This window comes from Canis lupus, chromosome 18, assembly GCF_011100685.1.
Source record: "Canis lupus familiaris isolate Mischka breed German Shepherd chromosome 18, alternate assembly UU_Cfam_GSD_1.0, whole genome shotgun sequence".
Lineage (NCBI taxonomy): Eukaryota > Metazoa > Chordata > Mammalia > Carnivora > Canidae > Canis > Canis lupus.
Genome location: NC_049239.1, coordinates 45,686,727 through 45,713,100, shown reverse-complemented (window position 1 = coordinate 45,713,100; position 26,374 = coordinate 45,686,727). Strand labels below are relative to the sequence as shown.

General features: G+C 49.6%; 1 protein-coding gene across 3 annotated transcripts in view; it reads right to left on the bottom strand.

Moving 5' to 3' along the window:
• The window catches only part of AP2A2 (adaptor related protein complex 2 subunit alpha 2), a 96,024-nt gene extending 77,922 nt beyond the window's left edge, over nt 1-18,102 (bottom strand). For 2 of the 3 annotated variants that reach the window (XM_038563533.1, XM_038563534.1), the window contains exon 1: nt 17,893-18,101. In XM_038563533.1, coding sequence (XP_038419461.1) covers nt 17,893-17,959 — 67 coding nt within the window. In that variant the 5' untranslated portion in view covers nt 17,960-18,101. Of the gene's footprint in view, nt 1-17,892 lie in introns of all 3 variants that reach the window. The other variant, XM_038563535.1, reaches the window with a different exon arrangement.
• Nucleotides 18,103-26,374: the final 8,272 nt, after the last annotated feature.

The window sequence follows — 26,374 nt, the reverse complement described above, 5'->3', positions numbered from 1 at the left end:
ATATAGGTAAAAAATACATTTTTTTTTCAAAAATGCAATATCTCCGAAGAATTTTACCTGCTATGCACTTTTACCAACTGCAAACGTGCACAAGCCTAGAGCACAGGCACATGGACTCCAAAACAGAGGTCCAGCTAGTGACAAGACCCTCAGGACTATGATGAAGGGAAATCCCAGGAGGGCAGCATGAGCAAAAATAACCTGTCCAGACAACAGCAGAACCGACTACTCTAGGAAGGACACACCCAACATGGAAAGAAGGGGCTGAGAGTCTACCTGCTGTGTCCAACCACATGAAGGGGGATCTTACAGTCATTTCCAGAAGCTTAGGGACAAAAAGCAACAGGTGCATTAAAAAGTACAAAAGTACAGAACACCCAGCCAGCGCAGTCAGTGAAACACATAACTTTTGATCTCAGGGTCATGAGTTTGAGCCCCACATGGGGTATAGAGACTACCTAAAAATAAAACTTCATGGGGCACCAGGGTGGGTCAGTCAGTTGAGCATCTGGATTAGGCTTAGGTCATGATCCCAGGGTCCTGGGATCAAGCCCCATGTCAGGCACCCTGCTGGGCAGGGAGTCTGCTTCTCCCTGTCCCCCTGCCCTGCTCGTGCTCTCTCTCAAATAAATAATAAAACATTTAAAAATAAGCAAATAAAACAAAAAATAAAACCTTAAAAAAAGTACAGAAGTACAAAGGTAATACTTAACACGAAAGACATTATTAAGTTGAACTATTAGGGCACCTGGGTAGCTTAGTTGGTTAAGCATCTGCCTTTGGCTCTGGTGGCAATCTCAGGATTCTGGGATCAAGCCCCACATCAAACTCTCTGCTCAGTGGGGAGTCTACTTCTTCCCATCATTCACCCACTGTGCTCTCTCTCATATTAATAAATAAAATCTTTTAAAAAAAAGATTTAAGAGACATTATTCATGAGAGACACAGAGAAAGAAGCAGAGACATAGGCAGAGGGAAAAGCAGGCTCCACGCAGGGAGCCAGATGTGGGGCTCGATCCTGGATCCCGGGATCATACCCTGAGCCAAAGGCAGACACTCAACCACTGAGCCACCCAGGTGTCCCTAAATAAATAAAATCTTAAAAAAAAAAAAAAAAAAAAAGAGTTGAACTATCATTCTCAGCTGAGAAGAATATTTTCAGACATTAATTAAATGCTATACAGGGGCAGCCCCAGTGGTGCAGCGGTTTGGCGCCGCCTGCAGCCTGGGGCGTGATCCTGGAGACCCGGGATCGAGTCCCACATCGGGCTCCCTGCAGGGAGCCTGCTTCTCCCTCTGTCTGTGTCTCTGCCTCTCTCTCTATGAATAAATAAATAAAATCTTTTAAAAAAAATTAAATGCTATACATTGATAAAGTTTCATGACACATTTGAGAGTGAAAGAAGGAAAGCTTGGGTAAATTAAACCCTCATCTTCCATAGCGAGAAGTCAATAAATAATAACTAAAGGGGAAAAAATACCCATAAATGGTATAAACATGTGATTTACTAATCACATTTTTTAAAGATTTATTTATTTATTTATTTATTTATGAGAGAGAGAGAGAGAGAGAGAGAGACGCAGAGACAAAGGAGGAGGGAGAATCAGGCTCCATGCTGGGAGCCTGACGTGGCACTCGATCCCGGGACTCCAGGATGCGCCCTGGGCCAAAGGCAGGCGCTAAACCACTGAGCCACCCAGGGATCCCTACTAATCACATTTTTTAAAGTAAATATGAGAAGGAATGACTATGAAATGAAATTAATTGACTCTGAGGTTTAAGAATGGAGAGATGAGGCAGAGGTCAAGTGTTTTATAATTAACTTCTTAAACTACGTTCTTGATTTTAACTTTTTTCTAACTTTTATAACATTTTTAAAATATTTATTTATTTGAGAGAGGGCAAGAGTGAGAGAGTACAAAGCAGGGGGAGCAGCAGAGGAAGAAGAAGCAGGCTCCCCACCAGAGGCAGAGGGAGTTGGAGAAGCAGGCTCTCTGCTGAGCAAGGAGCCCAACACTGGCCTGGGTCCCAGGGGGATCATGACCTGAGCCAAAGGCAGACGCTCAATCAACTGAGCCACCCAGGTGCCCCTAAAACATTACTAAAGGATGAGATGAAACAAGAAAATAACAAAAATGCACACAATTGGGAAGACATGCCCAATTACTTACTATGACACTATCTCCTTGCCATGCTAGGATCACCATTGGTGATGAATGTCTATGCACATGACCCCACACAACCCACTGGCCTTGACCTCAGCCACTCACATAATCTAGTCCCTGCCACAGCCATCCCTCCAATAGTTATCCTCCTATACATGCTCCATGGCAGGCATCCTACCAGCCCCAACCTTTCAACTCAATCAGGTAACCCAACTCTTCTGACACCCATTAGCTACCAACCCCAGGACATATGTTGTCTCTCTCTCCCCACTCCTCCCTTCCCCATCCTCACCCCCACATATGTTGTCTTTCTCTCTCTACCCACTCCTCCATTCCCCATCCTCACCCCGACTTAGCCAGCTTCAATCCCATTGCATATACTAAGCCCTGACCCTGCTTCTCCATCTGTTCACTTGCCTGGCAAAACCCCTCCCTGTTAAATCCAATTCTTGGTCAACAAGCACCACAACCTGGAGAGCTGAGTGTGCCTGGTGAAACCACACACCCATTGATGGGCTGTCCTCACACGCGGGAGGCCCTGCCATCTCTTCTTAACAGCCACCGCACAGTCTCACCTCTACTCAGGATAGCCCCTTCCTCCCCTCACTGGCCTCCAGTAAGCCCACTACTCCCTCTCTGACAGCCCCACATAGGCAATCACTCGTACCACCTTCCCCTGCACCTCAGCTATTCTCCACCCCTCCCCCTTCTCCCTGGCCCTTCTCTCTTCTAGCAGCCTACAAACATGCTCTCTCTTACTTCCCCTACTACCCAAGAGTCCTCCCCCTTCCCTCCCTGTTCAGAGCCTCCTAACAGGTCTGCCTGCTTCCTCCCCGCCTTCCCAACACCACAATCAATAATTCTTCCCAAAGGTAAGTCCCTTCTCCACTCACTCCCTACTGGCTCCACCTGTCACTAGGGATTAAAGCCAGAGTTCTTAGAATAGCCTATGAAATCCCCATCATCTGCCTTGCCCCTTGCACCCAACTCCAATGTCCCAGGCTCCTTCCCCAACTCAGTCCAGCTACACTGTCTGCCAGTTCTGCAGGTATGCCTGACCCCCAGCTGAACTATCTAATCTTGTTTCCTCTTGACATAGTATGTATGCACTATATATTATATTTATTTTACGTCTACCTCACTAGAACATAAGCCACATGAGGATATTGTTTTGCTCACTGTGCAAAACTGGCACTCATGAACAGATGAATTAAACTTAAAATTAAAAAAACCTTTTTTGACTCCACTGTGATAAGCAGAATACCACCACCCAACCCCCATCCCACAAAGGTGCCCATGCCCTAATACTAGGACTTTGTAGGGTATCTTTCATGGCAAGAGGAACTCTGCAGATGTCATTAAGATGGGAGGCTTACCGTGGATCATGCAGATGGGCCCAATCTAATCACATGAGCCCTTAAAAGCAGAGAGGCAAGAGATGAGCTGCCTTGAGGCAACAGATGAGCTGAGAAGTCAGAGAGATCCATTATTTTGAAAGGGACTCACCGGAGGGGCCTCATGGAAGACTTGAGGAGGAATGTGGGCAGGTTCTAGGAGGTAAGCCAGCAAGGAAAGGGGACACTCAGCCCCCCACTAAAAGGACTGATTGAAAGCAGCTTCACTGCCAGAGTCTTCAGAAGGAACACCTCGATTTCAACCTTGTGACTCTAGGCAGAGAACCCTGCCAAGCCAGGCTGTGTATGGCTTCTGATCTACAGAACATGAGATAGCATGGGATTATTAAATCTGTGTTAACTTGTTACAGCTGCACAAAAGAGCTAAGACACCCTCTGCATCCTGTCATCACCATCTCATTTCTCTTTTCTTTAGAGCAAAACTCAAGGGGGGTTGACACTCATGTTTCCCAATTATTTTCCCCTAAACTACCCCATCAGGTTCACCTCTGCTCAGTCCACTCAAGTGACCCACCAGACTGCTCCCTCCTCAGTGGACATGTCTCTTCCTGACTGCTTCAGGCCTGAGTGCCTAGAGCTCCAGTCATCTTCCTAGAGAGCTGGGCCAGCACTGTGCTTGGGAGAAAAGACTTGGAGCCAGGTAGCCTGAGTCTGAATCCCTGTTCTACCACTTCATAGGCAGTCATGTGGCCTTGGGCTCATGCCTTTAGGTTCCTCATCTCTGAAACAGGGAGGATCACAATCCCTACTGGAAAGGACTGTCATGACTATCAGATGTGTAAATAAAGGTAGCAGGCTTGGAGGCATGCCAAGCACACAGTAAAGCTATAGGAGGCACTAGGAGTGAGAGCTATGTTCTGATGACTTCCACTCACCCCCTTGGTGAGCTCCCAGCCTCATGGCTTCAAATAACACCTACCAGTAATGCCCCTGTATTTTTACCTCCAGCCCAGACCCTTTCTCTGAATTCTGTCTTGAAAATCTAACTGCAGATTCAACATCTCTCCCCAAAACCTAATGGTGATAAACAGGAACATGATTTACCTTTCCACCTCAAGCAACTAAAAACCTAGACAAAACAATGGCTTTCAGAAACTGGAGAACAGACTATGGACAAGAATGATCACTGAGAGACAGAAAACAAACAAGATGAGCCATACAACAGCTCCAGCTCACTGCTTGGGGAGGGGAAACCAAAGAGAGCCTTGAGGTCTCCCTAAAGGGAGGAGACAGACCAAGGAGGCAGGAGTGTGCAGGGCAGAACAGAATAGAGCCTGCTGCAAGGACAGCAGAGTGCCCAAGAGCTGCAGAGGGTCCTGGCATCTCAGTCTCATTACTGATATGCCCAAGCACGACAGGAAGATCCTGAGGCTGTGGAAAGAGCCACTGGAAAGAAGGTGGAGGGTAAACCATGGAAGATACCACAGGGTCAGCGAGCCAGAGAGAAACCTCATAAAACATAGGTATCAGGGCACCTGGGTGGCTCAGTGGCTGAGCATCTGCCTTCGGCTCAGGGTGTGATCCCCGAGTTCCAGGATGGAGTCCCACACAGGAAGTCTGCTTCGCCCTCTGCCTATGTCACTGCTTTGCTCTCTCTCATGAATAAAATCTTTTAAAAAAATAAAACAAACAAACAAACAAAAAAAAAAAACCACACAACAGGGTACAGAGCAGCACTCTGAGAGGGAATACTACCCCTCAGGAGTGGAGTGAAATCAGCCCCAGACTAAAGGCTGCTCTGGTCCCTCCTTATAAGAATCAAATGGTTTCCAAGTAGCTCAGCTTCATCTTGGAACAAAGCTCAAGGATATTTAAAGAAATACAACAATATTCAGGACTGACAAGGTGAAATTCATGATGTCTGGCATCCAATAAAAAAATCACAGATATACAAAGAAACAGAAAAATACAACCGATAATGGGGGAGAAGGAAGCTCTATAAAAACAGATCCAGAAATGAAAGATGATAGACTCAGGAGGTAAGGACATTAAAACAAATCCTCATAACTACATTCCATACGCTCAAAGAGGTAGAGGGTATCATAAGGATGTTCACAGATACAGACAACATATGGAAAGACCCAAATTGAAGTTCAAGACATGAGACATGATATCTGAGATGAAAAATATGCTAGATGAGATTGACAGATGAGACACTGCAGATTAGTGAACCTAAAAACATAGCACAGAAATGATCCAAAATGAAACAAACACAGAGAGGGCAGCCAGGTGGCTCAGAGGTTTAGCACCACTTTCAGCCCAGGGCCTGATCCTGGAGACCTGGGATGGCATCCCGTGTCAGGCTCCCTACATGGTGCCTGCTTCTCCCTCTGCCTGTGTCTCTGCCTCTCTCTGTCTCCCATGAATAAATAAATAAATAAAATCTTTAAAAAAAAAAACACGGAGAAAAACAGACTAAAAAACATGAGCAGAGCATCACTGAGCTGTTGGACAACTTCAAGTGGCCTAATATACATGTAACAGGAGTGCCCAAAGGTGGGATGGGGACAGAAAAAAATACAAAAATAATGGCCAAATTTTTTAACTTTGATGAAAACCAGAAACACATTGATCTCAGAAGCTCAAATCCCAAACACAAGAAACATGAAGAAAATTACAAGGCACATAACAAATAAAATGGACTAAAACCAGTGAAAAGAAAAGACAATAAAAACAGCCAGAGGGGGACATCTGTGTGGCTCAGTGGTTGAGCATCTGCCTTCAGCTCAGGACGGGATCCCAGGGTCCCCACAGGGACCCTGCTTCTCCCTCTGCCTGTGTCTCTCATGAATAAATAAATAAAATCTTTAAAAATTAAAAATAAATAAAAAACAGCCAGAGAGGAAAAAAAAAAAAACACATTACACACAAATAAATAATGATAAACATAGTACCAGACTTATCCCTGGAAACAATGTAAGCCTAAGACACAGAGCAGCATCTTTAACATCCTGGAACAAAACATGTAGCTTATAGTCTCCACCATCTGGTTCAAACCAGCATCACCTTCCACGGTTAATACAACCACCACCACCCCAACTGTCTCCTGCTTCAACCCTTGCCCCTATTGTTACTCTCAATACAGAAGCTGGAATGATCTTATTAAAGGAACAATGTGCTGAGAACCTCCAAGGAATTCCTATAAGGCCTTACATGATCTGCCCTCCGCTCCTGCCCCCACACTCACTAAGACTTGACAGCCCCTGCATCACAGATGCCTCACACCCCAGAGAGGGCCTGAGCACCTCAACTTGCAGATCTCTTTGTCCTGATGTTGCCATGGTTCACTCCCACAGCTCCTGCAGGCTTCCTTAAACACATCTCCTGGGGTGCCGGCGTGGTATGGTCGGTTAGGGTGAAGCACCTGACTCGGTTTTGGCTCAGGTCATGATCTCATGGTCGTGAGATAGAAACACCCCCCCTCCCAATCAGAATTCTCTCTCCAGCTCACTCTGCCCTGGCTCCCACACACTCTCTCTCTAATAAATAAATAAATCTTTAAAAATAATAATTACATATATATATATATACACACATATACATATATACCTTCTCCAGGCTACCTGACCTGACCACCTTATTTGACGTTGAGAATCCTCCCCATTCTCTATTCCTCTTCCCTACTTTATTTTTCTCCACAACAGATCAACAAAAAGATGAATGGATGGGGATAGATACATGTTTTTCTCATTTATTTTGTCTGTCTATTCCCACAAGAATTTAAATTCTTAAAGTACAGAAATGTTGCCCATTGCATTAATCACTGATCTCTGGTGCCTACAACAGAATAATGCCTGGCACATAGCAGGTAGGTACTCAATACATCTCTCAAACGAATATAAATGAATTGCACAATTACATCAGAAAACAGAACCCAGAAAAATAAATTTTGAAGTATATACTTTCAAAATACACTTCACTCTTGGGAGTTGCACCAAAAGTATAGCAAAACAATAAGAACACTGTATGAAGAACTTTGTTTTCTTGGCTACTTAATATTAAACAGATTAAATTAAATCTACAGTAAATGCTGTAGAGAATGCATTTGACATCAGCACCCAACAGAAGAGCATCTCCTGTCCCTCTGTGACCAGGATCTGTGCAAGGGGCCCACACCTTCATTCTATGGATGACAATTTCAAAAAGGCCAAGTGTCAGGAACTGAACAACTCAGCACAAATGGACCCTCAATTACCTTCTTGCCTCCCTCTTTCTCCACAATCTCAGTCAACACTCAGGAAAGCTAGATGTGCTTGCTACATTGTGGAAGGACAACTCAAATTGTGGTTAAATAATAATGCAACAAAAGTTTTTTAAAAATAATCAAACAGAAACTACAAGCTAATTAAAAGAAGTAACTGAGATTGTGAGGAATGTGTCCTATGGAAGGAAGGCCTATTGAAGACTACTTGTGGATAGAGACACATTTCTACCACATTCCCTGGCACAGCCCAGCATAAACTCAATCACAGAAGACTCTGATTCTCATAGGCACAATGAGGCTCAAACTTAGGTTCTGATCTGGTTGTGCTGAACTTGACATTTAAAATTGTTTAAATCAGGGACACCTGGGTGGCTCAGTGGTTGAGCGTCTGCCTTCAGCTCAGGGCCTGATCCTGAGGTCCTGGGATCGAGTCCTACATCAGGCTCCCTGAAGGGAGCCTGCTCCTCCCTCTGCCTGTGTCGGCCTCTCTCTCTGTGTCTCTCATGAATAAATAAATAAAATCTTAAAAAAAAAACACCTATCCAGATCTTTAAAAATAGTAAAATAAATTTTTTAAATCAAAAAAAATTTTAAAAGCTACAGAACTATATTTTTCAACAGCAATAAATGCAATCCATAAGTGTTCCAAAATGCTCATTTTCCTGCTATTTTTTTTCTCTTCACTGAATAGTCTTTTAAAACAGCATCAGTTCAGTATCCTTTCGCAATGCATCTTAAAAGTATATTAGAAACATGTAATTGCTCTCTCAACCATGTCACATAAAGGCAGGCTGGCCACAAAAAAAGCAAAACACAGGGATGCCTGGGTGGCTCAGCAGTTGGGTGCCTGCCTTCAGCTCGGGTCATGATCCCGGGGTCTGGGATCAAGTCCCGCAACGGGCTCCCTGAGGGGCACCTGCTTCTCCCTCTGCCCGTGTCTCTGCCTCTCTCTCTCTCAGTCTGTGTCTCTCATGAATAAAGTAAATCTGTATTTAAAAAAAAAAAAAAAAGCAAAACATAAATCCCAATGCCGCACTGCCTGCCCTAAGGAGCTCCAAGTGCTTTAGGTACACTAAATAACTAATCCTCATTACTCTTCAGTTGCCACCAGAAGGGATTTTAAAGGCAAACAAAGCACCTTACCATGCAAAACAAAAACCAGGCAACCCAACTTGGATGCTGACCTCCACACTTTTCTCCATAAACAGACACCAAATCCTGGGGCACGTGACAAGGTACATGGGAGCCATCCTGAATACAAGGAATACACAAAACCACCACAGCTCTCACTGGGTTCAAATGTAGGACAAAAATGAAGACTCCAGACTTGACAGAGCCACAATTTGCAAAGGTGAGAAAGAAAAGGAAACAGTACCAGGATCTGATCCAAACCACAAGCCAGAAATTTGTTTCCCTAACTGAATATAGCTAGCAGGGCCAGTCTCTCCAGTCCCCGTCTCTGGATGCAGCAGGAAGCTAAGGGAGAGATGCGGGCCCAGAACATAACAAAGGAGTGGGTCTCAGCCTCACTACAAAGACCTCCTCCCCTTATGGGGCACATTGCTACCCTCTCCAACCTGCCACATCCCCAAGAACACAAGGGCCAGCCCACAGGCCCCACCCTCCCACCAGATGTGCCTCCCCTCTTTCCACCTGGTGGCTCCCAATTCCCACAGTATTTTCCTGATTCCATTTCCCACACTCTCATTGTTAGGTGATTGTGGGCCCTAGTTTTTTTTTTTTTTTTTTTTTTTTAAGATTTTATTTATTTATTCATGAGAGACAGAGAGCGAGAGGCAGAGACACAGGCAGAGGAGAAGCAGGCTCCTTGTAGGAAGCTCGATGTGGGACTCAATCCCAGAACTCCGGGATCACACCCTGAGCTGAAGGCAGATGCTCAACTGCTGAGCCACCCAGGCATCCCGTGGGCCCTAGTCCTCATCCTCTCTGCCAATAATAGTGAAGGAAAAAGAATGAAGAGTTGGCAGGAAGTGATGTTTGCATCAAGTGATGCCTGATGTAAGGCAGGCAGGGACGAGACTGTCACCACAAGTTTAAACTGTGTCTTACGAGCAGTCGCAACACTGGGCAAGGCTAGGACTCGCCTCTTCCTTTCTGGTGCTGTGCATCTCTGCATCTCACCATCCCCATACTCTTCTTGGTCTTCTTCCCAACTCAGTCACAGGGCACTATTTTAAAACAAGGCCACTTCCTCCTTGCCTGCTATTTATCCCATGCGCTGTGGTTGTACCTCCTTGGCTCTCTCCACCAGAGTGCAAGAGCTAATCTTATCGCTCAGCCTCAGCTCCCACCTCTGTGGGAACACCCACTTGAACTTATCTGCCCTGAACTTCTCATAACCAAATGGCTCATACAACTTTTCATGACATTTCAACCATGTTAACTTTCATCGCAAAACCATTTTGAAAAATGCCAAAGCCAGAATCAGTAAATACAGTTTTATCATCTAAATCTTAACTATCAGGATGCCCAGGTGGCTCAGCCACTGAGCATCTGCCTTCAACTCAGGGCGTGATCCCGGAGTCCTGGGATCGAATCCCACACCAGGCTCTTCACAGGGAGCCTGCATCTCCCTCTGCCTCTGTCTCCACCTCTCTCTCTGTGTCTCTTGTGAATAAATAAAGTCTTTAACAAAAAAAAAAAGATAAATAACACATGACCTAGTGAAAGCTGCTCATCTCTATTTCCTTAAAATTATCATTCATTTTGTTAAGGTGATGGCAAAAACTATTTAATTTACTTCATACTGCACTGGAAGATGACAGGAACCATCAAATTTCCAACTCCCCAACTTGTGGTTTCAGTACCAAACCTCTGTGCTTGGGGCACCTGGGTGGCTCAGTGGTTGAGCATCTGCCTTTGGCTCAGGGCACAATCCCAGGGTCCTAAGATCAAGTCCTGCATCGGTCTCCCCACAGGGACCCCGCTTCTCTCTCTGCCTATGTCTCTGCCTCTGTGTGTCTCTCACAAATATATAAAATATTTTTAAAAAAATAAACAAACCTCTGTGCTGACCAAAATGAAGGGGCAGAACAGGAGAGGTACCACTCCTATGTATCTATCCTACACTCATTTCATCACACTGGATCCAGGGAGGGAATGGACCAGACATGTTTTAACAAAAAAAAGAATATTCAATGAGCTCAGAGGCAAACATGAAACATTCCAAAGTTTGACTTGGAACTACCTTTGGTAGATGCTTGAACATCTGGCATTCCTCTACTATTCCCTCTGCTCTCTAGGACCTCTTCACCTTGCTTTCAGGGCAAGGGCTCATCTTGTCCACCTGAACAACCACTTCCTCTCCTTATTCTGCATTCAGGAGTCTTGAATACAGGTGGCACTCAATAAAGATGAATGCACTGGCAAGAACTCTTTACATTTGTCTGCAAACTCTTCAGGGGGGCAGGGACCATTAGCTCTATTTCCCTGAACCCCACAAAGTTCACATAACAGGCCCAGATGCCATACCTTACTCAAAACCTGAGGCCAAATTTGTGCCGGAATCCAGAACTGCTCAGACTTTAGGAGGAAGCACACACTTGTGAACACTCATGCAGGAGGGAGACCACACAGAGCTTCATGACCATACAAGGCCAGCACTTTTGCCAAATGAGTTTACCAAAGAGTTAACCAAAAAGACTTTTCGTCTTGGGAGTCTTATTACACTTTGAATATCAGTAAGGGTGACAAACATGAGACATCTAACTCTGGGAAATGAACAAGGGGTAGTGGAAGGGGAAGTGGGCGGGGGGTTGGGGTGACTGGGTGATGGGCACTGAGGGGGGCACTTGGCGGGATGAGCATTGGGTGTTATGCTATATGTTGGCAAATTGAACTCCAATAAAAAAAAAAAAATGAAATTTAAGCTAAGGAAAGACAGCCTCAGGTCTGAGAAATTCGGAAGTGCTCCGAGCCCCGCCCACTCAGGAGCTTACACCAGAGAGCCACCTTCTCTGGGGGCACCATCACACTGGAATCCTCTCTGCCCTAACTCTATTTGAGCCAAGGAAATGCTATTTAATCCCACATAGACAGTCTTTCCTATAACTCTACAACTACAAAATCCTAACACATATTGTTGCCAAAACAACAGAGTGAAAATCATTTTAAGAAGAAAGAGAAGTCATGCTAAGTATCTCACATGAGAATATACTTATCACCAAGACATTTCAACTTGTCATAAAAGAAACAGAGTGACCTCCACTTCAGAGGAGCCAGAAGGGAAACAAGGAAGAATACATAGGTATTTCCTCGATAGAGGAACCACCAACCTTGGCAGAAAAATTCAACCTGGATCAAAGACTTCCTTCCTCCTCCAGCATAGTGGTTCGTCCCTCCCTTTACCCTCTGTCACACACTTCCTAAATCCGTTTCTAAAGAATATAAATTATGCATAAGACTGCAAAAGAAAATATGCAGGGAGAGCATTCTTTTTCAAAAAGTCAGCATTTTTTCAAATGTCCAGTCAAAACTAAAATGTTTTTAAGAACTTTAAAAGTTAAAAAGCAGACTGACAAACTCTGATTCTGATCTTTATTATTACTCAGGAAAATCAAGTACCAACTTTATGTTTAATTTCCTACACTGACACTTAAGTGGAATTTAAATTTTTTTTTTAAGATTTTATTTAGGGCAGCCCCGGTGGCACAGTGGTTTAGCGCCGCCTGTAGCCCGGGGTGTGGTCCTGGAGACCCGGGATCGAGTCCCACATCAGGCTCCTTGCATGGAGCCTGCTTCTCCCTCTGCCTGTGTCTCTCTCTGCGTGTCTTTCATGAATAAATAAATAAAATCTTTAAAAAATAAATAAATAAAAAATAAAGATTTTATTTATTTATCCATGAGAGACAGAGGGGGGGAGAGAGAATGAGAGAGAGAGAGAGAGAGAGAGAGAGAGAGGCAGAGACACAGGCAGAGGGAGAAGCAGGCTCCATGCAAGGAGCCTGATGTGGGACTCGATCCCGGGTCTCCAGGATCACGCCCTGGGCTGAAGGTGGCGCTAAACCACTGAGCCACCGGGGCTGCCCAGAATTTAAATTTTTATGTTCAGTTTCTCCACATCCAATTTATGACTCATAACAAAAGGAATTTTATGAACAAATACATGTTTTAAACTTCAATCACGCTAAAATATAATTCAAAGGGATGCCCAATTTCAACAAAGTTAGCAGAAACAGAAAGGACAAAGTTTCATTACCAACACAATGAGCAGAGCGCTGATACTTACTCCACTAGTTTATCACTGCACCTGCAGCAAAATTGCATGCTTTCTCCAATAACATGGGAAATTTGTTTTTCTGCCAAATAGCTAATTACATCTCTCCACTTGTTTCCCTTCATTTGAGCGAGTGCCTGGAGGGATTAAATAAAATGCCTCCAAGCACGATGGAAGTGTCTTAATTCATCTGCACAGTCCCAGCCCCCGCCACCTCGTGCATGGAGGAATAAATGGCAATTTCCTGCCCACTGGCAACGTGACTGATCTCACAAGAATGAAGACCTATTACTTCTCTTTCATTGCAGTCTTGATTATTTTGCAGTCAATTCCAAGTCTGACAACATTTTCAGCAGTGTTTCACGTTCTCAGCGCTGTTACAGCGTTGACATGTGAATGGCAATGCATAAAGACATGAATTAATTTATTATTTTTTTTAATTTTTATTTATTTATGATAGTCACAGAGAGAGAGAGAGGCGCAGAGACACAGGCAGAGGGAGAAGCAGGCTCCATGCACCGGGAGCCCGACGTGGGATTCGATCTTGGGTCTCCAGGATCGCGCCCTGGGCCAAAGGCAGGCGCCAAACCGCTGCGCCACCCAGGGATCCCGGATATGATAACCATCAATGCAACAGCCTGGATGGGCCTCAAGACAATTGTGCTGAGTAAGAAAAGCCAATCTTGACAAGTCACATATTGTACAATCCCATTCACACAATATCCCTGAGATGTTATGTAGATACAGAGAACAAACTAGTAGCTGGGGGTGGGTAGGTGGGCTATACTGGTAACACAACGGGGCTTTGTGATAATGGAACAACTCTGTATCTTGATTAACATGGGGGTTACAGAAAGCTACATGTGATCAAAGTACAAAGATGAACACACACACACACGCGCGCACACACACACACACACACCAGTGTGGGTAAAACTGATAAAATATAAATACACACTGTGGAATGTACCAATGTCAGTTTCCCGGTGTTGAAATTGACTGTTATTGGAGAAATCCCCTTCAAAGAGGTTGGGTGAAGGGTGCTGGGACCTCCCTGCCCATTTCTTACTTCTTACGAATCTGTATTTACTTTGAGACAAAGAATTATTTAAAAATTGGGACTGGGCAGCTCTGGTGGCTCAGCGGTTTAGCGCCACCTTCACCCAGGGCATGATCCTGGAGACCCAGGATCGAGTCCCACGTCGGGCTCCCTGCAATGGAGCCTGCTTCTCCCTCTGCCTGTGTCTCTGCCTCTGTGTGTGTCTCTCATGAACAAATAAATAAAATCTTTAATAAATAAATAAATAAAAATAAAAATTGGGACTAAATAAAAAGATTAGGATTTTAAGTATCAAATGCAATGAAACGCCGGGACACCTGCACCCCGATGTTTCTAGCAGCAATGGCCACGCTAGCCAAACTGTGGAAGGAGCCTCGGTGTCCAACGAAAGATGAATGGATAAAGAAGATGTGGTTTATGTATACAATGGAATATTACTCAGCTATTAGAAATGACAAATACCCACCATTTGCTTCAACGTGGATGGAACTGGAGGGTATTATGCTGAGTGAAGTAAGTCAGTCGGAGAAGGACAAACATTATATGTTCTCATTCATTTGGGGAATATAAATAATAGTGAAAGGGAATATAAGGGAAGGGAGAAGAAATGTGTGGGAAATATCAGAAAGGGAGACAGAACGTAAAGACTGCTAACTCTGGGAAACGAACTAGGGGTGGTAGAAGGGGAGGAGGGCGGGGGGTGGGAGTGAATGGGTGACGGGCACTGGGGGTTATTCTGTATGTTAGTAAATTGAACACCAATAAAAAAATAAATTAAAAAAAAAAAGGATTTTAAGTATCAATTTAAAAAAAAAGACAAAAAGAAACAGTTCATTAACTCCTACACACTGAACTCACATTAGCCAAATTTAGTGGTCCCAGGGTTGAAGTTAATCAGAAAAGGTCAACTTAATTTTATGAGGCACTGAATTAGTTTGCTACATGAGCCACAAAAACTACAGGCTTGAGGAAGACTACATAACAGGAGCACCTTTAAAATCCTGGAGCATATTCGCTGTTGCCAAAGCTAAGAGTCATGTTCCCAGCCAGCCATCTGAAGTGAACAACTTACATGAGGCGCAAAGAGATGCAAAGCCTACCCTTGAAGGTCTTAGAAGGGGAAATTTAAGAAACTAGTTCAGAAAGGTAAAAGGGAGCTGCAATTTTAGAGCTGAAACAGACTCTAGTGATACTCTAGCTCAAAATCCACTCCTCTCCATCAGCTGAAGAAACCTAAGGCTCAGCAGCCACTGGCTTCAGGTCATGGAGCAGGTGAGAGGCAGCTGGGTCTCTCCACAGAGCCTGGCCACATCCATCACATTCACAAGAAACCAATGAGCACACAAAATCTGAGGTGGGAAAAGGGGAAGCTGGAGCCAGCTCCCTGCCCCAGGGGGTTAAGCTCAGATGGCTCTGGTCATCCATCCGGCCAGGGTTAGCTTTCTGACCCTATCCCCAGCCACAGCCAGCCTACACATGCTCAGAACGTTCATTCCCTGCTGCTCCATCACATCTTGGCCCTCGACCTGCAGTGCTCTTTAGACAAAATGGGCATGAGAATCATCTTGAAGCTAAATCCTTTCTGGCTCACTCATCTATTCATTTACTAGGCTCGTGTCTCATGCCAGATGCTGTGCAAGCAGCGGAAAGACATGACAAGCAAGACAGATGTGGTGCCTACCTTGTGGGGTTCATAGTGAAGGGGAGGGCACAGCACCACAGACCCATGACACCGCTCTAGAAGTGCGGCACTATGACAAAACAAAGACCAAGGGCAGCATGAGGTGGGAAAGGTGGTCCTGAGGAAGGGACTGTAGTAAACAGAGACCTGGCCCCAAGAAAAATGAGGCAGCCCTTCCTCCTTAAGCTCCTTTGGGGAAGAGACTATCCTATTCATTGGTCTATATCAGTAGGCCCTCAACCAGAGAAAACTCTGCCCCGTAGGGCAACGTCTGAACACACCGCTGGTTGTCACAATGGAGGCACCTCGTTGTATGGAGACCAGGGATGCTGCTGTCCAACACCACTGGACAGCTCTGCACAAGAAATAACCCAATCTCAGCAGTGTGGGGGGTGGAGAAAGTCTGCTCTAAGGTCAGTCAACAAGTATCTGCCGAGTCCTCCCATATGGCAGGCAGTTACCTTCCACTCAACTGCAGACCTAGCACAGAATACATGTCTAATATGCAGGTGACCGGCTGTCAAGAAAATGGGTTTCAATCTCAATGTCTTTCTTGCCCACTGCATTCTTCTTCCAAAATGGAAGAACTGACATCACTCCTAATTTAAGGCTGCTAAGCCTTTAGCCAAGGGTCCCCCTGCAGTGATAGCGCACACACACTCAGCTTTACAAAAGCTGAAATCACATTAAATAGCACAGGAAGGAAAAGAAAAATATTGCCTACTTGTAAATACTCCGATCTGAGTGTGCTACCACTCCGATTTCTCGATTTCTCGCACAGGAAGGGGAGGGACAGAAGATCAGAGCTTCTCTGGGGGAGAAGCAGGCTGGCATCTGGGTGCCCCCGTCTAAGGAGGTGAGGGCTTCAAGGCAAGGCTCAACACAACAGCATCTACCAGCAAGTGAGGTTACAGACTCTCTTCAAAACATACATTAACCCTAAGGCAATAAAAATCAACTATCTGGCAGGTAATAAAAAAATAATAATAAGATGCAACAGATAGGAAAACTGGTTTTGCCTTTAATTTCTTTAATTAAATAAAGGAGAGATCTCCGAAGGCTGTAGCTTCTCTACAGACGGAAGCCCCCACCTGCCTCCTGGCTTGTTTCGCTTCTGGTGTGGATTTCTTCCACTGTGAGGGGACGCGAGTGTCCCGAAGAAGGGGCCAGCAGCCAGGGCAGCCACCCGAAAGCCACCCCACCCTCCACTGCCCTGTGTCTGCACTCCTGGGGGGAGTGAGTCATTTCATCAGGGCCTAATAAGCCACCAGGACCCGGGCGGAGCTGCCTCCCAGGCAAGGCAGCTTTCGCTGCCCCCACTCCCAAACTGAAAATCCACGCTATTTTGGAACACGCTGGGTTAAATGCTCCATTACTAGAAAGATGAGCAGACTGCTCCAGATGACATCATGCTGGGGGGGGGGGGGGGTCTTCACCAGAACCCTGTCGAAGACGCCACAGCCCCCCCACGACTGGAGAACCCCACCTGCCCTGCACCCCGCACCCCTGCTCACTGTTCCCTGACCCGCAGGCCCCAGGCCCAGCCCCCGACTCTGCCTCCCACAGGCCTGCGCCCTCCTCGGCGGCCCTGTAGGTCCCTCGCACCCCAGGCCCGCGCCCCCGACCTCTGCCCTCTGGGCCCGCACCCAGACCCCCAGACCCCCGCCCTGCACCCCGACCCTACGCCCCCGGACCCCCCGCCCTCCATGTCCACACTGGACCCCGTCCCGCCCCCCCACCGACGCCTGCCCTCCGGGTCGGCACCCGGACCCCGCCCCGCGTCCCCGCGCCCCCGCGCCCCCGCGCCCCCTGCCCCCAGGGTCTGCACCGGCCCCCGCGCCCCCGCGCCCCCTGCCCCCGCGCCCCCGGTCGGCTCCGGGACCCCGCCCCGCGCCCCCTGCCCCGCGCCCTCGGGGTCTGCACCGGCCCCCGCGCCCCCGGCCCCCGCGCCCTCGGGGTCTGCACCGGCCCCCGCGCCCCCTGCCCCCGCGCCCCCCGTCGGCTCCGGGACCCCGCCCCGCGCCCCCTGCCCCGCGCCCTCGGGGTCTGCACCGGCCCCCGCGCCCCCGCGCCCCTCGCCCCTCGCCCCCGCGCCCCTCGCAGGCCGGGTCCCGCGCCGCCGCCACTCACAGTTGCGGATGTCGGAGATGAAGACCGCCAGGCCCCGCATCCCGTCCCCCTTGGACACGGCCGGCATCTTCGGGCCCGGGGAGCGGCCTGGGCTGGCGGGCCGGGAGGAGGAGCCGAGAGCGGGGAGCCGGGAGCGGGTCGCCGCCGCCTCAGGAGCCGCCTCAGCCGGAGCCGCCTAAGGCTCCGAGAGCCGCTTTCAGGGCCGCCGCGCGCGCGCACGCACGCACGCTCGTCTCGCGTGCGCGCGCACGCTCGCCCGCGGATCGCCGCGTGCACGCGCGCGCACGCGCGCGCGGCTGCGGGCGGAGCGGGGACGAGCGCGTCGAGGCAGGTGCGGGGGCGCCCCCTGCAGGCGGGAGCACGGGGTTCGTGTCCGAGGCTCCCCATCCGCCCCCCACGACCCTGTCCAACCCAGGCTCTGGGGCAGCTTACTGGTCTGCGTCCGGAGCCCCGAGGGCCTTACGTGCACGTCACCGCTGCCCAGGGCCACCAGCCCCTTCCTGAGGCCTGAACACGAAGGACTGCCCACCCCCACCCCCTCCCCGCACCGCACCCTCGGACCGCGGGCCGGTCTAGACCTAAAGCCCTCCAGGCCCGGCCAGAGCCCTGTGCCATCTGCCACCACCCACCACCTCCTCTTGCCCCAGACGTGAACACGGAGGACCGTCCCTGTGGTCAACAGAGGCCTGGAGCCTGGACCACCCACCCCACACTCCCCCACCCTTCCACCCCCCAGTCTGTGTGGACAGCAGGTGGCCCTGTTGAGCTCCCTTTGTGAAGCCAAATGGCTTCGAAAAGGAAGCTTTCTCCTTAGGGGGAGAGGGGGGTTGTCTGGGCCCCAGAACCTGGTGCAGGCCCCCACCCACAAAAGAGGTCTGTCCCTCCCTGGCTCACTTCCTCAGTTCCCAGGGAAAAGTCAGGGCTGGCTAGACCCTGGCCGGGAGGAGGAAGGGGTGGGGCCCCTGCCACAGACGAGGCGCCCCACCCAGGCTCTGGGCCTGCAGGACCCCCTGGGGGAAACCGGAACCCTGGACGCTGGAATCCTTATAAGGAAGCAATTTCACCAGCCTCCAAGACCTTCTGAAGAGCTGGGCCTGGAGAGGGCTTCCTGGAGGAGGGGAGATCCACAGGGAACACATCCTGGCACCTGGAGATAACCCTCCCATGGCCAAGCCAGGGGACTCAGACAAGCAGACCCTGACCCACTCACGGCAGCCACTCATGGAACAGGACGATGCCCAGAGGTTGCAGGGACCTACGTGGGGCATGGACAGACTGCCAGCTCAGGCAGAGGTGGAAGGCTTCTCTGAGGGAGGCTTGGAGTTGCGCAGACATCCTACCCGCTTTCAGAGATTCTGGGCCTCCCAAGCCTCCTGACATTCCCCAAAGTACGTCTTTGGGGAGGGGGTCATGAAAAAGACCCCACACTGTCCCCCAGCTCCCAGACCTTGCCAGACACACAGCTCTCAGATCATTATTACCATGAGATCTCGGACCTGAGTCCACTCAGCCCTACCCAATCACGGCCACTCCTCTGCAAGGGACAGGCCACCTTTATGAGTATGAAGTGCTTGGAAACAGTTTCGTAAGTTGTGTGACATCTGTCACATTTTAGCCACTTGTGGTCACAACTGTGTTTCTAAGGGCAAGGGTGGAGCTGAGAGTCTCTTTCCAGCATCCCTGGACACTGGGAAGTAAAGACAAAAGCCCACCACTGGCATGGTGAAGGAGAACACAAAAGCTGGGGAGCCCAGAGCCTGCAGCGTGCGTGGCCACGGGATCAAGAGACACCGTGCACCATTAGCTGGCTGTCCTGCCTCCTTCTCAGACCTGAGCCTGCTCAGCCCCCTGGTCACTTTTGCAAGTGATGCTTCCCATAATCTCTGGAGGAGTGTGGGCTGCAGACAATGATCCTTCCAGAAAATTGGGGTTGGTGGCCTGGTTCTGATATGAATAAAGGCCCTGAGCAGGCTACAGGGACGGGGATGTGGCAGTCCTGGGCACCAGGATTGACATGCTTAGGGAAGGCCAGGTTCTGGGAACCAAGCATGTCCCCTGCCATGGACGACATGCTGAGCATGAGAAATTCAAGAACTCTACAGCAGGCCGGTGTTGTTTTGTCTTTTAAAGATTTTATTTATTTATTCATGAGAAAGAGAGAGAGAGAGAGGCAGAGACACAGGCAGAGGGAGGAGCAGGCTCCATGCAGGAAGCCTGACATGGGACTCGATCCTGGGTCTCCAGGATCACGCCCCAGGCTAAAGGCAGCGCTAAACCGCTAAGCCACAGGGGCTGCCCCAGGCCGGTGTTTTAAATGAAATAGACCAACTAGAGAAGGAAAGTCATGGGATGAAACTCCTGACTGCTCTTTTTGGGGTGGCAGGAAGCTGCAGTGTCTGGAGAGCTCATTTTTTGCAGCCACGCAGCTGGATTTGGGTTTTTATAAAACCACCACAGAAGTTGAATCTAGGCCCTCCCCAAATCTGTGGGAAAGCTGGAGTGCTGGAGTGGCACATGTAGGGTCCAGGGAACTGGAACAGAGTAAAAGGCATGAGGTGGGGACCCACAGCACCCCCCCCCCTTGCCAAAAACCCCCTACCGGCCTCCAAGGCCCCTCTCCCCTCATTGGATGAAGTCATCTCTGCCCTTGAAGATGCTCTAATGACATCCTTTGAAGGAATACTTTGTAAGAGAAAAGTCTGATTCCCTCAAAGCCCCTTGGCCTGGCCCCACCCCTTAAGACCTGAGAGAGTCGGTCTGGACATAAAGTCACATTCCAATGGGGAAAGCTTAGCCACCACAAGAACCAGAGAAGTTAGGTTTATGCCGGCAGAACCCTCCAGAACATGTGTGGGATGAATTCTGAGAGAGTGGGCTTGTCCCACAGGGCACCCGGCAGTCTGGGTCAGCTGAGCCAGCGTAGGCAGCCATCAGCCTGGGAGCTGGACTCCAGGAGCCCTTGTTCAAACAGCTTGAGATGTCAGAATTTCCAGAAATTCCTGGATATGTTGCAGAGAAAGGAATGCAGAGATTTCTTCTCTCGTAGTTCTAGAATCTGGACGTCAAGGTTTCGGAAGGGCTGGTGCCTCCTGAAGCTGTGGCTGAGGATCGGGCCCAGGCCTCTCGAGGCTCGGAGATGGCCGTCTTCTCCCAGGGTCTCCTCACGTGGCCTGCCCTCTGCGCTCCTCATTCTCTGTGTCCACATCTCCCTTTCTTACAAGGACACCAGTCACACTGGCTAAGGGATCTGCTCTACATTGGTATGAAGTCAATTAATTACATCTGAAGTGACCCCAGTAAAGTCACATTCTGAGGGACTCCCACATATGAACTTTTAGGGGACACGGTTCACCCTATCACAGATGGTATTGTGAGAACAGGTGGGTCAGGATTTCTGTGCCCCCTTGCCCATGCTACCTGGAACAGGCTGAGACAGCTGGAGCTCCGTCTCAGATGGTGACAATGGTCCCTCCACTAGTCGCTGCGCCAGCTCAACCTCTCCTGTTTGAACCACTGCCACTGTGTCTGGGGGAAGGGGCCTTTGTTGTGTCCCACCAAATCTAGTTCCTACTTAACACCTCTTCCCACGCCTGAGGGCTCCGTGTCATTAAAGTCCTGGGTGGCTCAGTAGTTGAGCGTCTGCCTTCAGCTCAGGTCGTGATTCCAGGGTCCTGGGATCAAGTCCCACGGTGGGCTCCCTGCTCAGTGGGAGGTCTGCTTGTCCCTCTGCCTCTGCCCCTCCCCCTGCCCATGCTTGCTCACTCTCACTCTCACTCTCTTTCAAATAAATAAAATTTTAAAAAATAATAAGTTTTATTTATTCAAGAGGGGGACAGGTCCAAGAGGGTAAGGCAGGGGAGAGAGAATCTCAAGAAAATCCCCCCACCCCCGTTGAGCTTGGAGCCCAACTGGAGGGCTGGATCCCATGACCCTGAGATTATGACCTGAGCCGAAACCAAGAGTGAAACACCCAACTGACTGAGCCCCCAGGTGCTCATGGCTTTGGGTGTTTTGTGGCAAAGGCATCTGTTAGGGCCAATATTCACCCAGCAAGTATGAGCTAATGGAATATATATCAAGTTTAAGGTCAGCCTGGGATCGGGCAGCCCAAAAAGCTCAGCGGTTTAGCGCCGCCTTCGGCCTGGGGTGTGATCCTGGGGACCTGGGATCGAGTCCCACATGGGGCTCCCTGCATGGAGCCTGCTTCTCCCTCTGCCTGTGTCTCTGCCTCTCTCCCTCTCTCTCTCTCTGTTTCTCACGAATAAATAAAATCTTTAAAAAATAAAAAGATCAGCCTGGGGAAAAATAGAATTAGAAAACATGCCCACCAACACCAGTTCAGGCCACCTGTACCACTGCATCAATCCTGTGACAGCCAAAACAAATGACCATAAACTTGAGGCTTAAAAACAAGAGAAATTGATTCTCCCCCAGTTGTAGAGATCAGAGACCAGCAGAGGGATCCCCCCCGGAGGCGCTGGGGGAGACTCTGTCCTTGCTTCTCTTCCAGCTGCCAGTGGTGACCAGTATCCTTGGTTCTAGGCTGTGGAACCCCAGACTGTGCTTCTGTCACCTTGAGGTCTCTTCTCCTGTGTCTGTGTCTCAAATCTCCCTGTTTTCTTTTTTTCTTTTTTTAAGATTGATTTATTTATTTATTCATGAGAGACAGAGAGAGAGAGAGAGAGAGAGAGGCAGAGACACAGGCAGAGGGAGGAGCAGGCTCCACGCAGGGAGCCCGATGCGGGACTCAATCCCAGGTCTCCAGGATCATGACCTGAGCTGAAGTCAGACGCTCAACTGCTGAGCCACCAAGGCATCCTACCTGTTTTCTCTTATAAGCATTTCTGTCATTGGATTTGGGGCTCACCCTAAATCCAAGATGATCTCATCCTAAGATCCTTAATCACATCTCCAGAGACCACATTTCCAAACAAGGTCACCTTCACAGGTGCTGGGGTTTGGGACATAGACAACCTTCTGAAATCCACAATTTGTGCCACTCCACCTCCAAGACATCACACACACACTGCCCCTCCCTTTGGTATAGGGGTATTTTAAGGACGATTGTGGGATGGTGAGAAGCATGAAACCCAGCACTGATGCCATAAAACACATAGCCCTGTGCCGGGCCACCCACCCACCACAGACGCTGGCTTGCCTCTGCGTGGATACCTGCACATCAGACAGTACAGAACAGCCAGGTCACAGCTCTCACCCTGGCCGAGGCCAGAGGGGTTGGCAGGGGCTCACACATGAGACACAGACAGAAATGTGCTGTGCTGGCTCTGGAGCTAAATCTGAAAGCTTCCACTACACGTGAGTAAGCCCCACTCCTTCCTTCTTTCCCTGGACTATGCTTATCCCAGCACCCCGGGAGGATGTCTCCATCCATGCCCAGGGGAGGCCTCAGCAGCAGGAAATCCTGATATGTGTCCCTCTTCCTGGGCTTCCGGCCTCATAACTGGAATGTTTTGAGATTCAGGAATGAGAGTACACAGTCAGTGATAGTGGCCTGGGCCCTGCCTTAGGGGCAACCCCTGGCCCAGCGGAGCCCCTGCTCACCCCCCATTAAAATAGGAAGAGTCATGTGTTGCCCCTGCTGGGAAGGGCCTTGTCTTGCGCTGACTTGGCAAATGAGGAGAGGCCCAGCACCACTTGCAAGATGAGGACACCGCACCCTTACCCCACCCTCACCACACCCCAGGAACATACAAGCCTAGCCCCCAAAGTCCGACAGCCACCAGGCACCTCCAACAAACATGTGCAAGTGCTCTTGGGGTGTGTCACGAGCTCCCCATAGTTACTGAGGGACACTTTTTTTTTTAAAGTAATCTCTATGCCCAACATAGGGCTTGAACTCATGACCCTGAAAGCAAGAGTCATATGCTCTGCTGAAGGAGCCAGCTAAGTGCCTCACTTAGGGACACTTTTGAAGATGTCCCAGAGGGGCAGCCTCAGGTTAGGAATGTTTGGTAGGCCAAGTGCCCCTGGGGTGGGGTGCTCTGGCTCTGAGGGTGTCCCCAATGCATGGGGGGGGGGTGCTCAGTTGGCCACGGGAGGGCTGGTTTCTGCAGACCTCCTTGCTTCATGTGAACATGTACCTGTCCTCTTCTGTCCCCCAGGGCCCACTGCAGATAAGTAGGGGACAAGGAGGAGGACAGTCTGAGGGTGGGTCAGACCTGGGCTTGAAATTCAGAGCCTGAATCTCTACCTGGGTACCCGTACCCCACACCCAGCCATGGTAGGGTGGGCTGCCTCACAGGCAAGGGAGCCAGGAATCGAGCCTAGGGACTGGATTTAGGGACAAGGCAAGGGGGTTATACTCAGATTTACATTAGATTTAAATAATCAGGATTTGATCTATTGAAGTTATAAATTTTTTAATAAAATATTTTATCTATTCATGAGAGACACACAGAAAGAAGCAGAGACATAGGCAGAGGGAGAAGCAGGCTCCCTGCAGGGAGCCTGATGTGGGACTCTATCTCAGGACCCTGGGATCACCACCTGAACCAAGGCAAAAGCTCAACCACTGAGCCAGCCAGGCGTCCCTGAAGTTATAAACTCAAAACCTAATTTTTAAAAAAGATTTTATTTATTCATGAAAGACAGAAAAAAAGACCCAGAGACATAGGCAGAGAGAGAAGCAGGCTCCATGTAGGGAGCCAGATGTGGGACTCGATCCTGGGAGTCCAAGATCACGTCCTGAGTTGAAAGCAGATGCTTAACCACTGAGCCTCCCAGGCATCCCCAAAACTTAACTTTTTAACCTGTCAGGTCCAATTTCATAAACCCTATTATTCTCTTTATAAGTCTCGCATATTTACAGTCATTTTTCAAGGGCCTCTCAAAATATTTGGTCCCATCTACAAACCGAGCACATTGAACATCGTCCACATCTCAAAATGAATTTATAAATTCAGTTCTCTTTCACTTCCTTTTTAAGGGATTTGGCTTGTCTGAATTGAAAACTAAATCCTGGGTGCTTCAAGAATTCATATATTCAATAGATCAACCTTTAAAATGTGGTGAATCCCAAGTTGTCTCTGATGCTCCGGAAACATGACATACCAAACGCGTTTAGGTTTCACTCACTATGTGGGCACTAAGGCTCGGGACAGAATCAGAATTCTCTTAGACTGCTCTATGCGTCCCTCTAAACCTTACTGTGGCTGAAAGTTGTATACCCGCTTCAAGAAGTCAGTTTTCCATGCAGGTTCTAGGGCCTCTTGGCATCCGGCAGCAGGGAAGCTGATGCCCCAGAACCCTGCCCAGTGGGGGCTTTGCTTAGAGGGCAGACACTGTCCCTCCTTCCTGCTAGCTGTTGGGTTTCTGTCAATGCTGGCTCAGAGTGAAACTGAGTGGACTTTGCCACTCTTCATCTCTGAAGATCTCTGAGCTCAACGGGTGCTCATCTAGTCACTGAACGATGACTGGGTGCTTTTCTCAACAGACCTTTGAGACTGCTGGAACCTCCTTTGCATTCCTAGGACTGAGTAGCTGGGCACCTAGCAGGGCTGACTGGGGTCCCCTCCAGACCTCGGCCTGACTTGGGGTCACCCCTCCTAGGTCAGGCCTCAGGGATGAACTGGGTGCCAGGAACGCAGAGCTGCCGGCGACAACTGGCACATAACGCACCCGGGAGCAGTAACCTCCGCAGCCGCCAGCCCCGTTTGGGGAGACTGTGGAGGGTCAGCTGGCAGGCAATATGGGGAAGAGAAAGAAGGAAATATGATCAAGAAGAGAGAGAACGAAGTTCAGTTCAGGAAGAAGCCTCACAAGCAGCAGAAATGGGGAAACAAGGCGGGCAGTGCGTCCTGAGGCCGAAGGGGCAGAGCCGGGTGGGGACGACTGTGCGGTTTTCTGCAGGAAACTGCTGGGAACAGCTAGGAATGGAGTGTGTGTGTGTGTGTGTGGGGGGGGGGGGGGCTGTCAGCTTGTATCAGGTGTAAAATGTCTCGGGATGAAAACCTCGCCCACGATGCGTTCAGCCCCAAAGGCGCCCACTCCTCTCGGCCTCACTGAGTTGGAAGCGGTTCTGTGTGCCTGGGGGTGGGGGCTCCCGCCTGTGAGGGATGCAGTTTGCGCCACAGACCTTGGAGGCAGGACACCGAGCACCGGGTCCGAGCCACGCGGGGCTTCGAGGTCCAGGGGCCGTCCAGGGGCCATCCAGGGGCCTGGGGCCCCGCGGGTCCACGGAGCCGCCAGGCAGAGGACCGAACAGCGCCCCCTCGGGGGCATGTGGGCGACGGCGGCAGGCCAGGACCGGGGGGGCCACCCCAGGGGAAGGAGGGGCCCGGGACAGGCGACTCCCGACGGTCTCCGCGCGGCCGCCTCGGGGCGCGGCTGGGGCGCCAGCCTCCCGGGGGCCAGTCTTGCCCCTAGCCCTGCGCCCCGGCCCCGCCCCCGGCCCCGCCCCCGGCCCCCGCAGCAGGCCCTGGCTCTACCCCGCCCCCCGGGCCCGCAGCCCGGCCGCGTACCA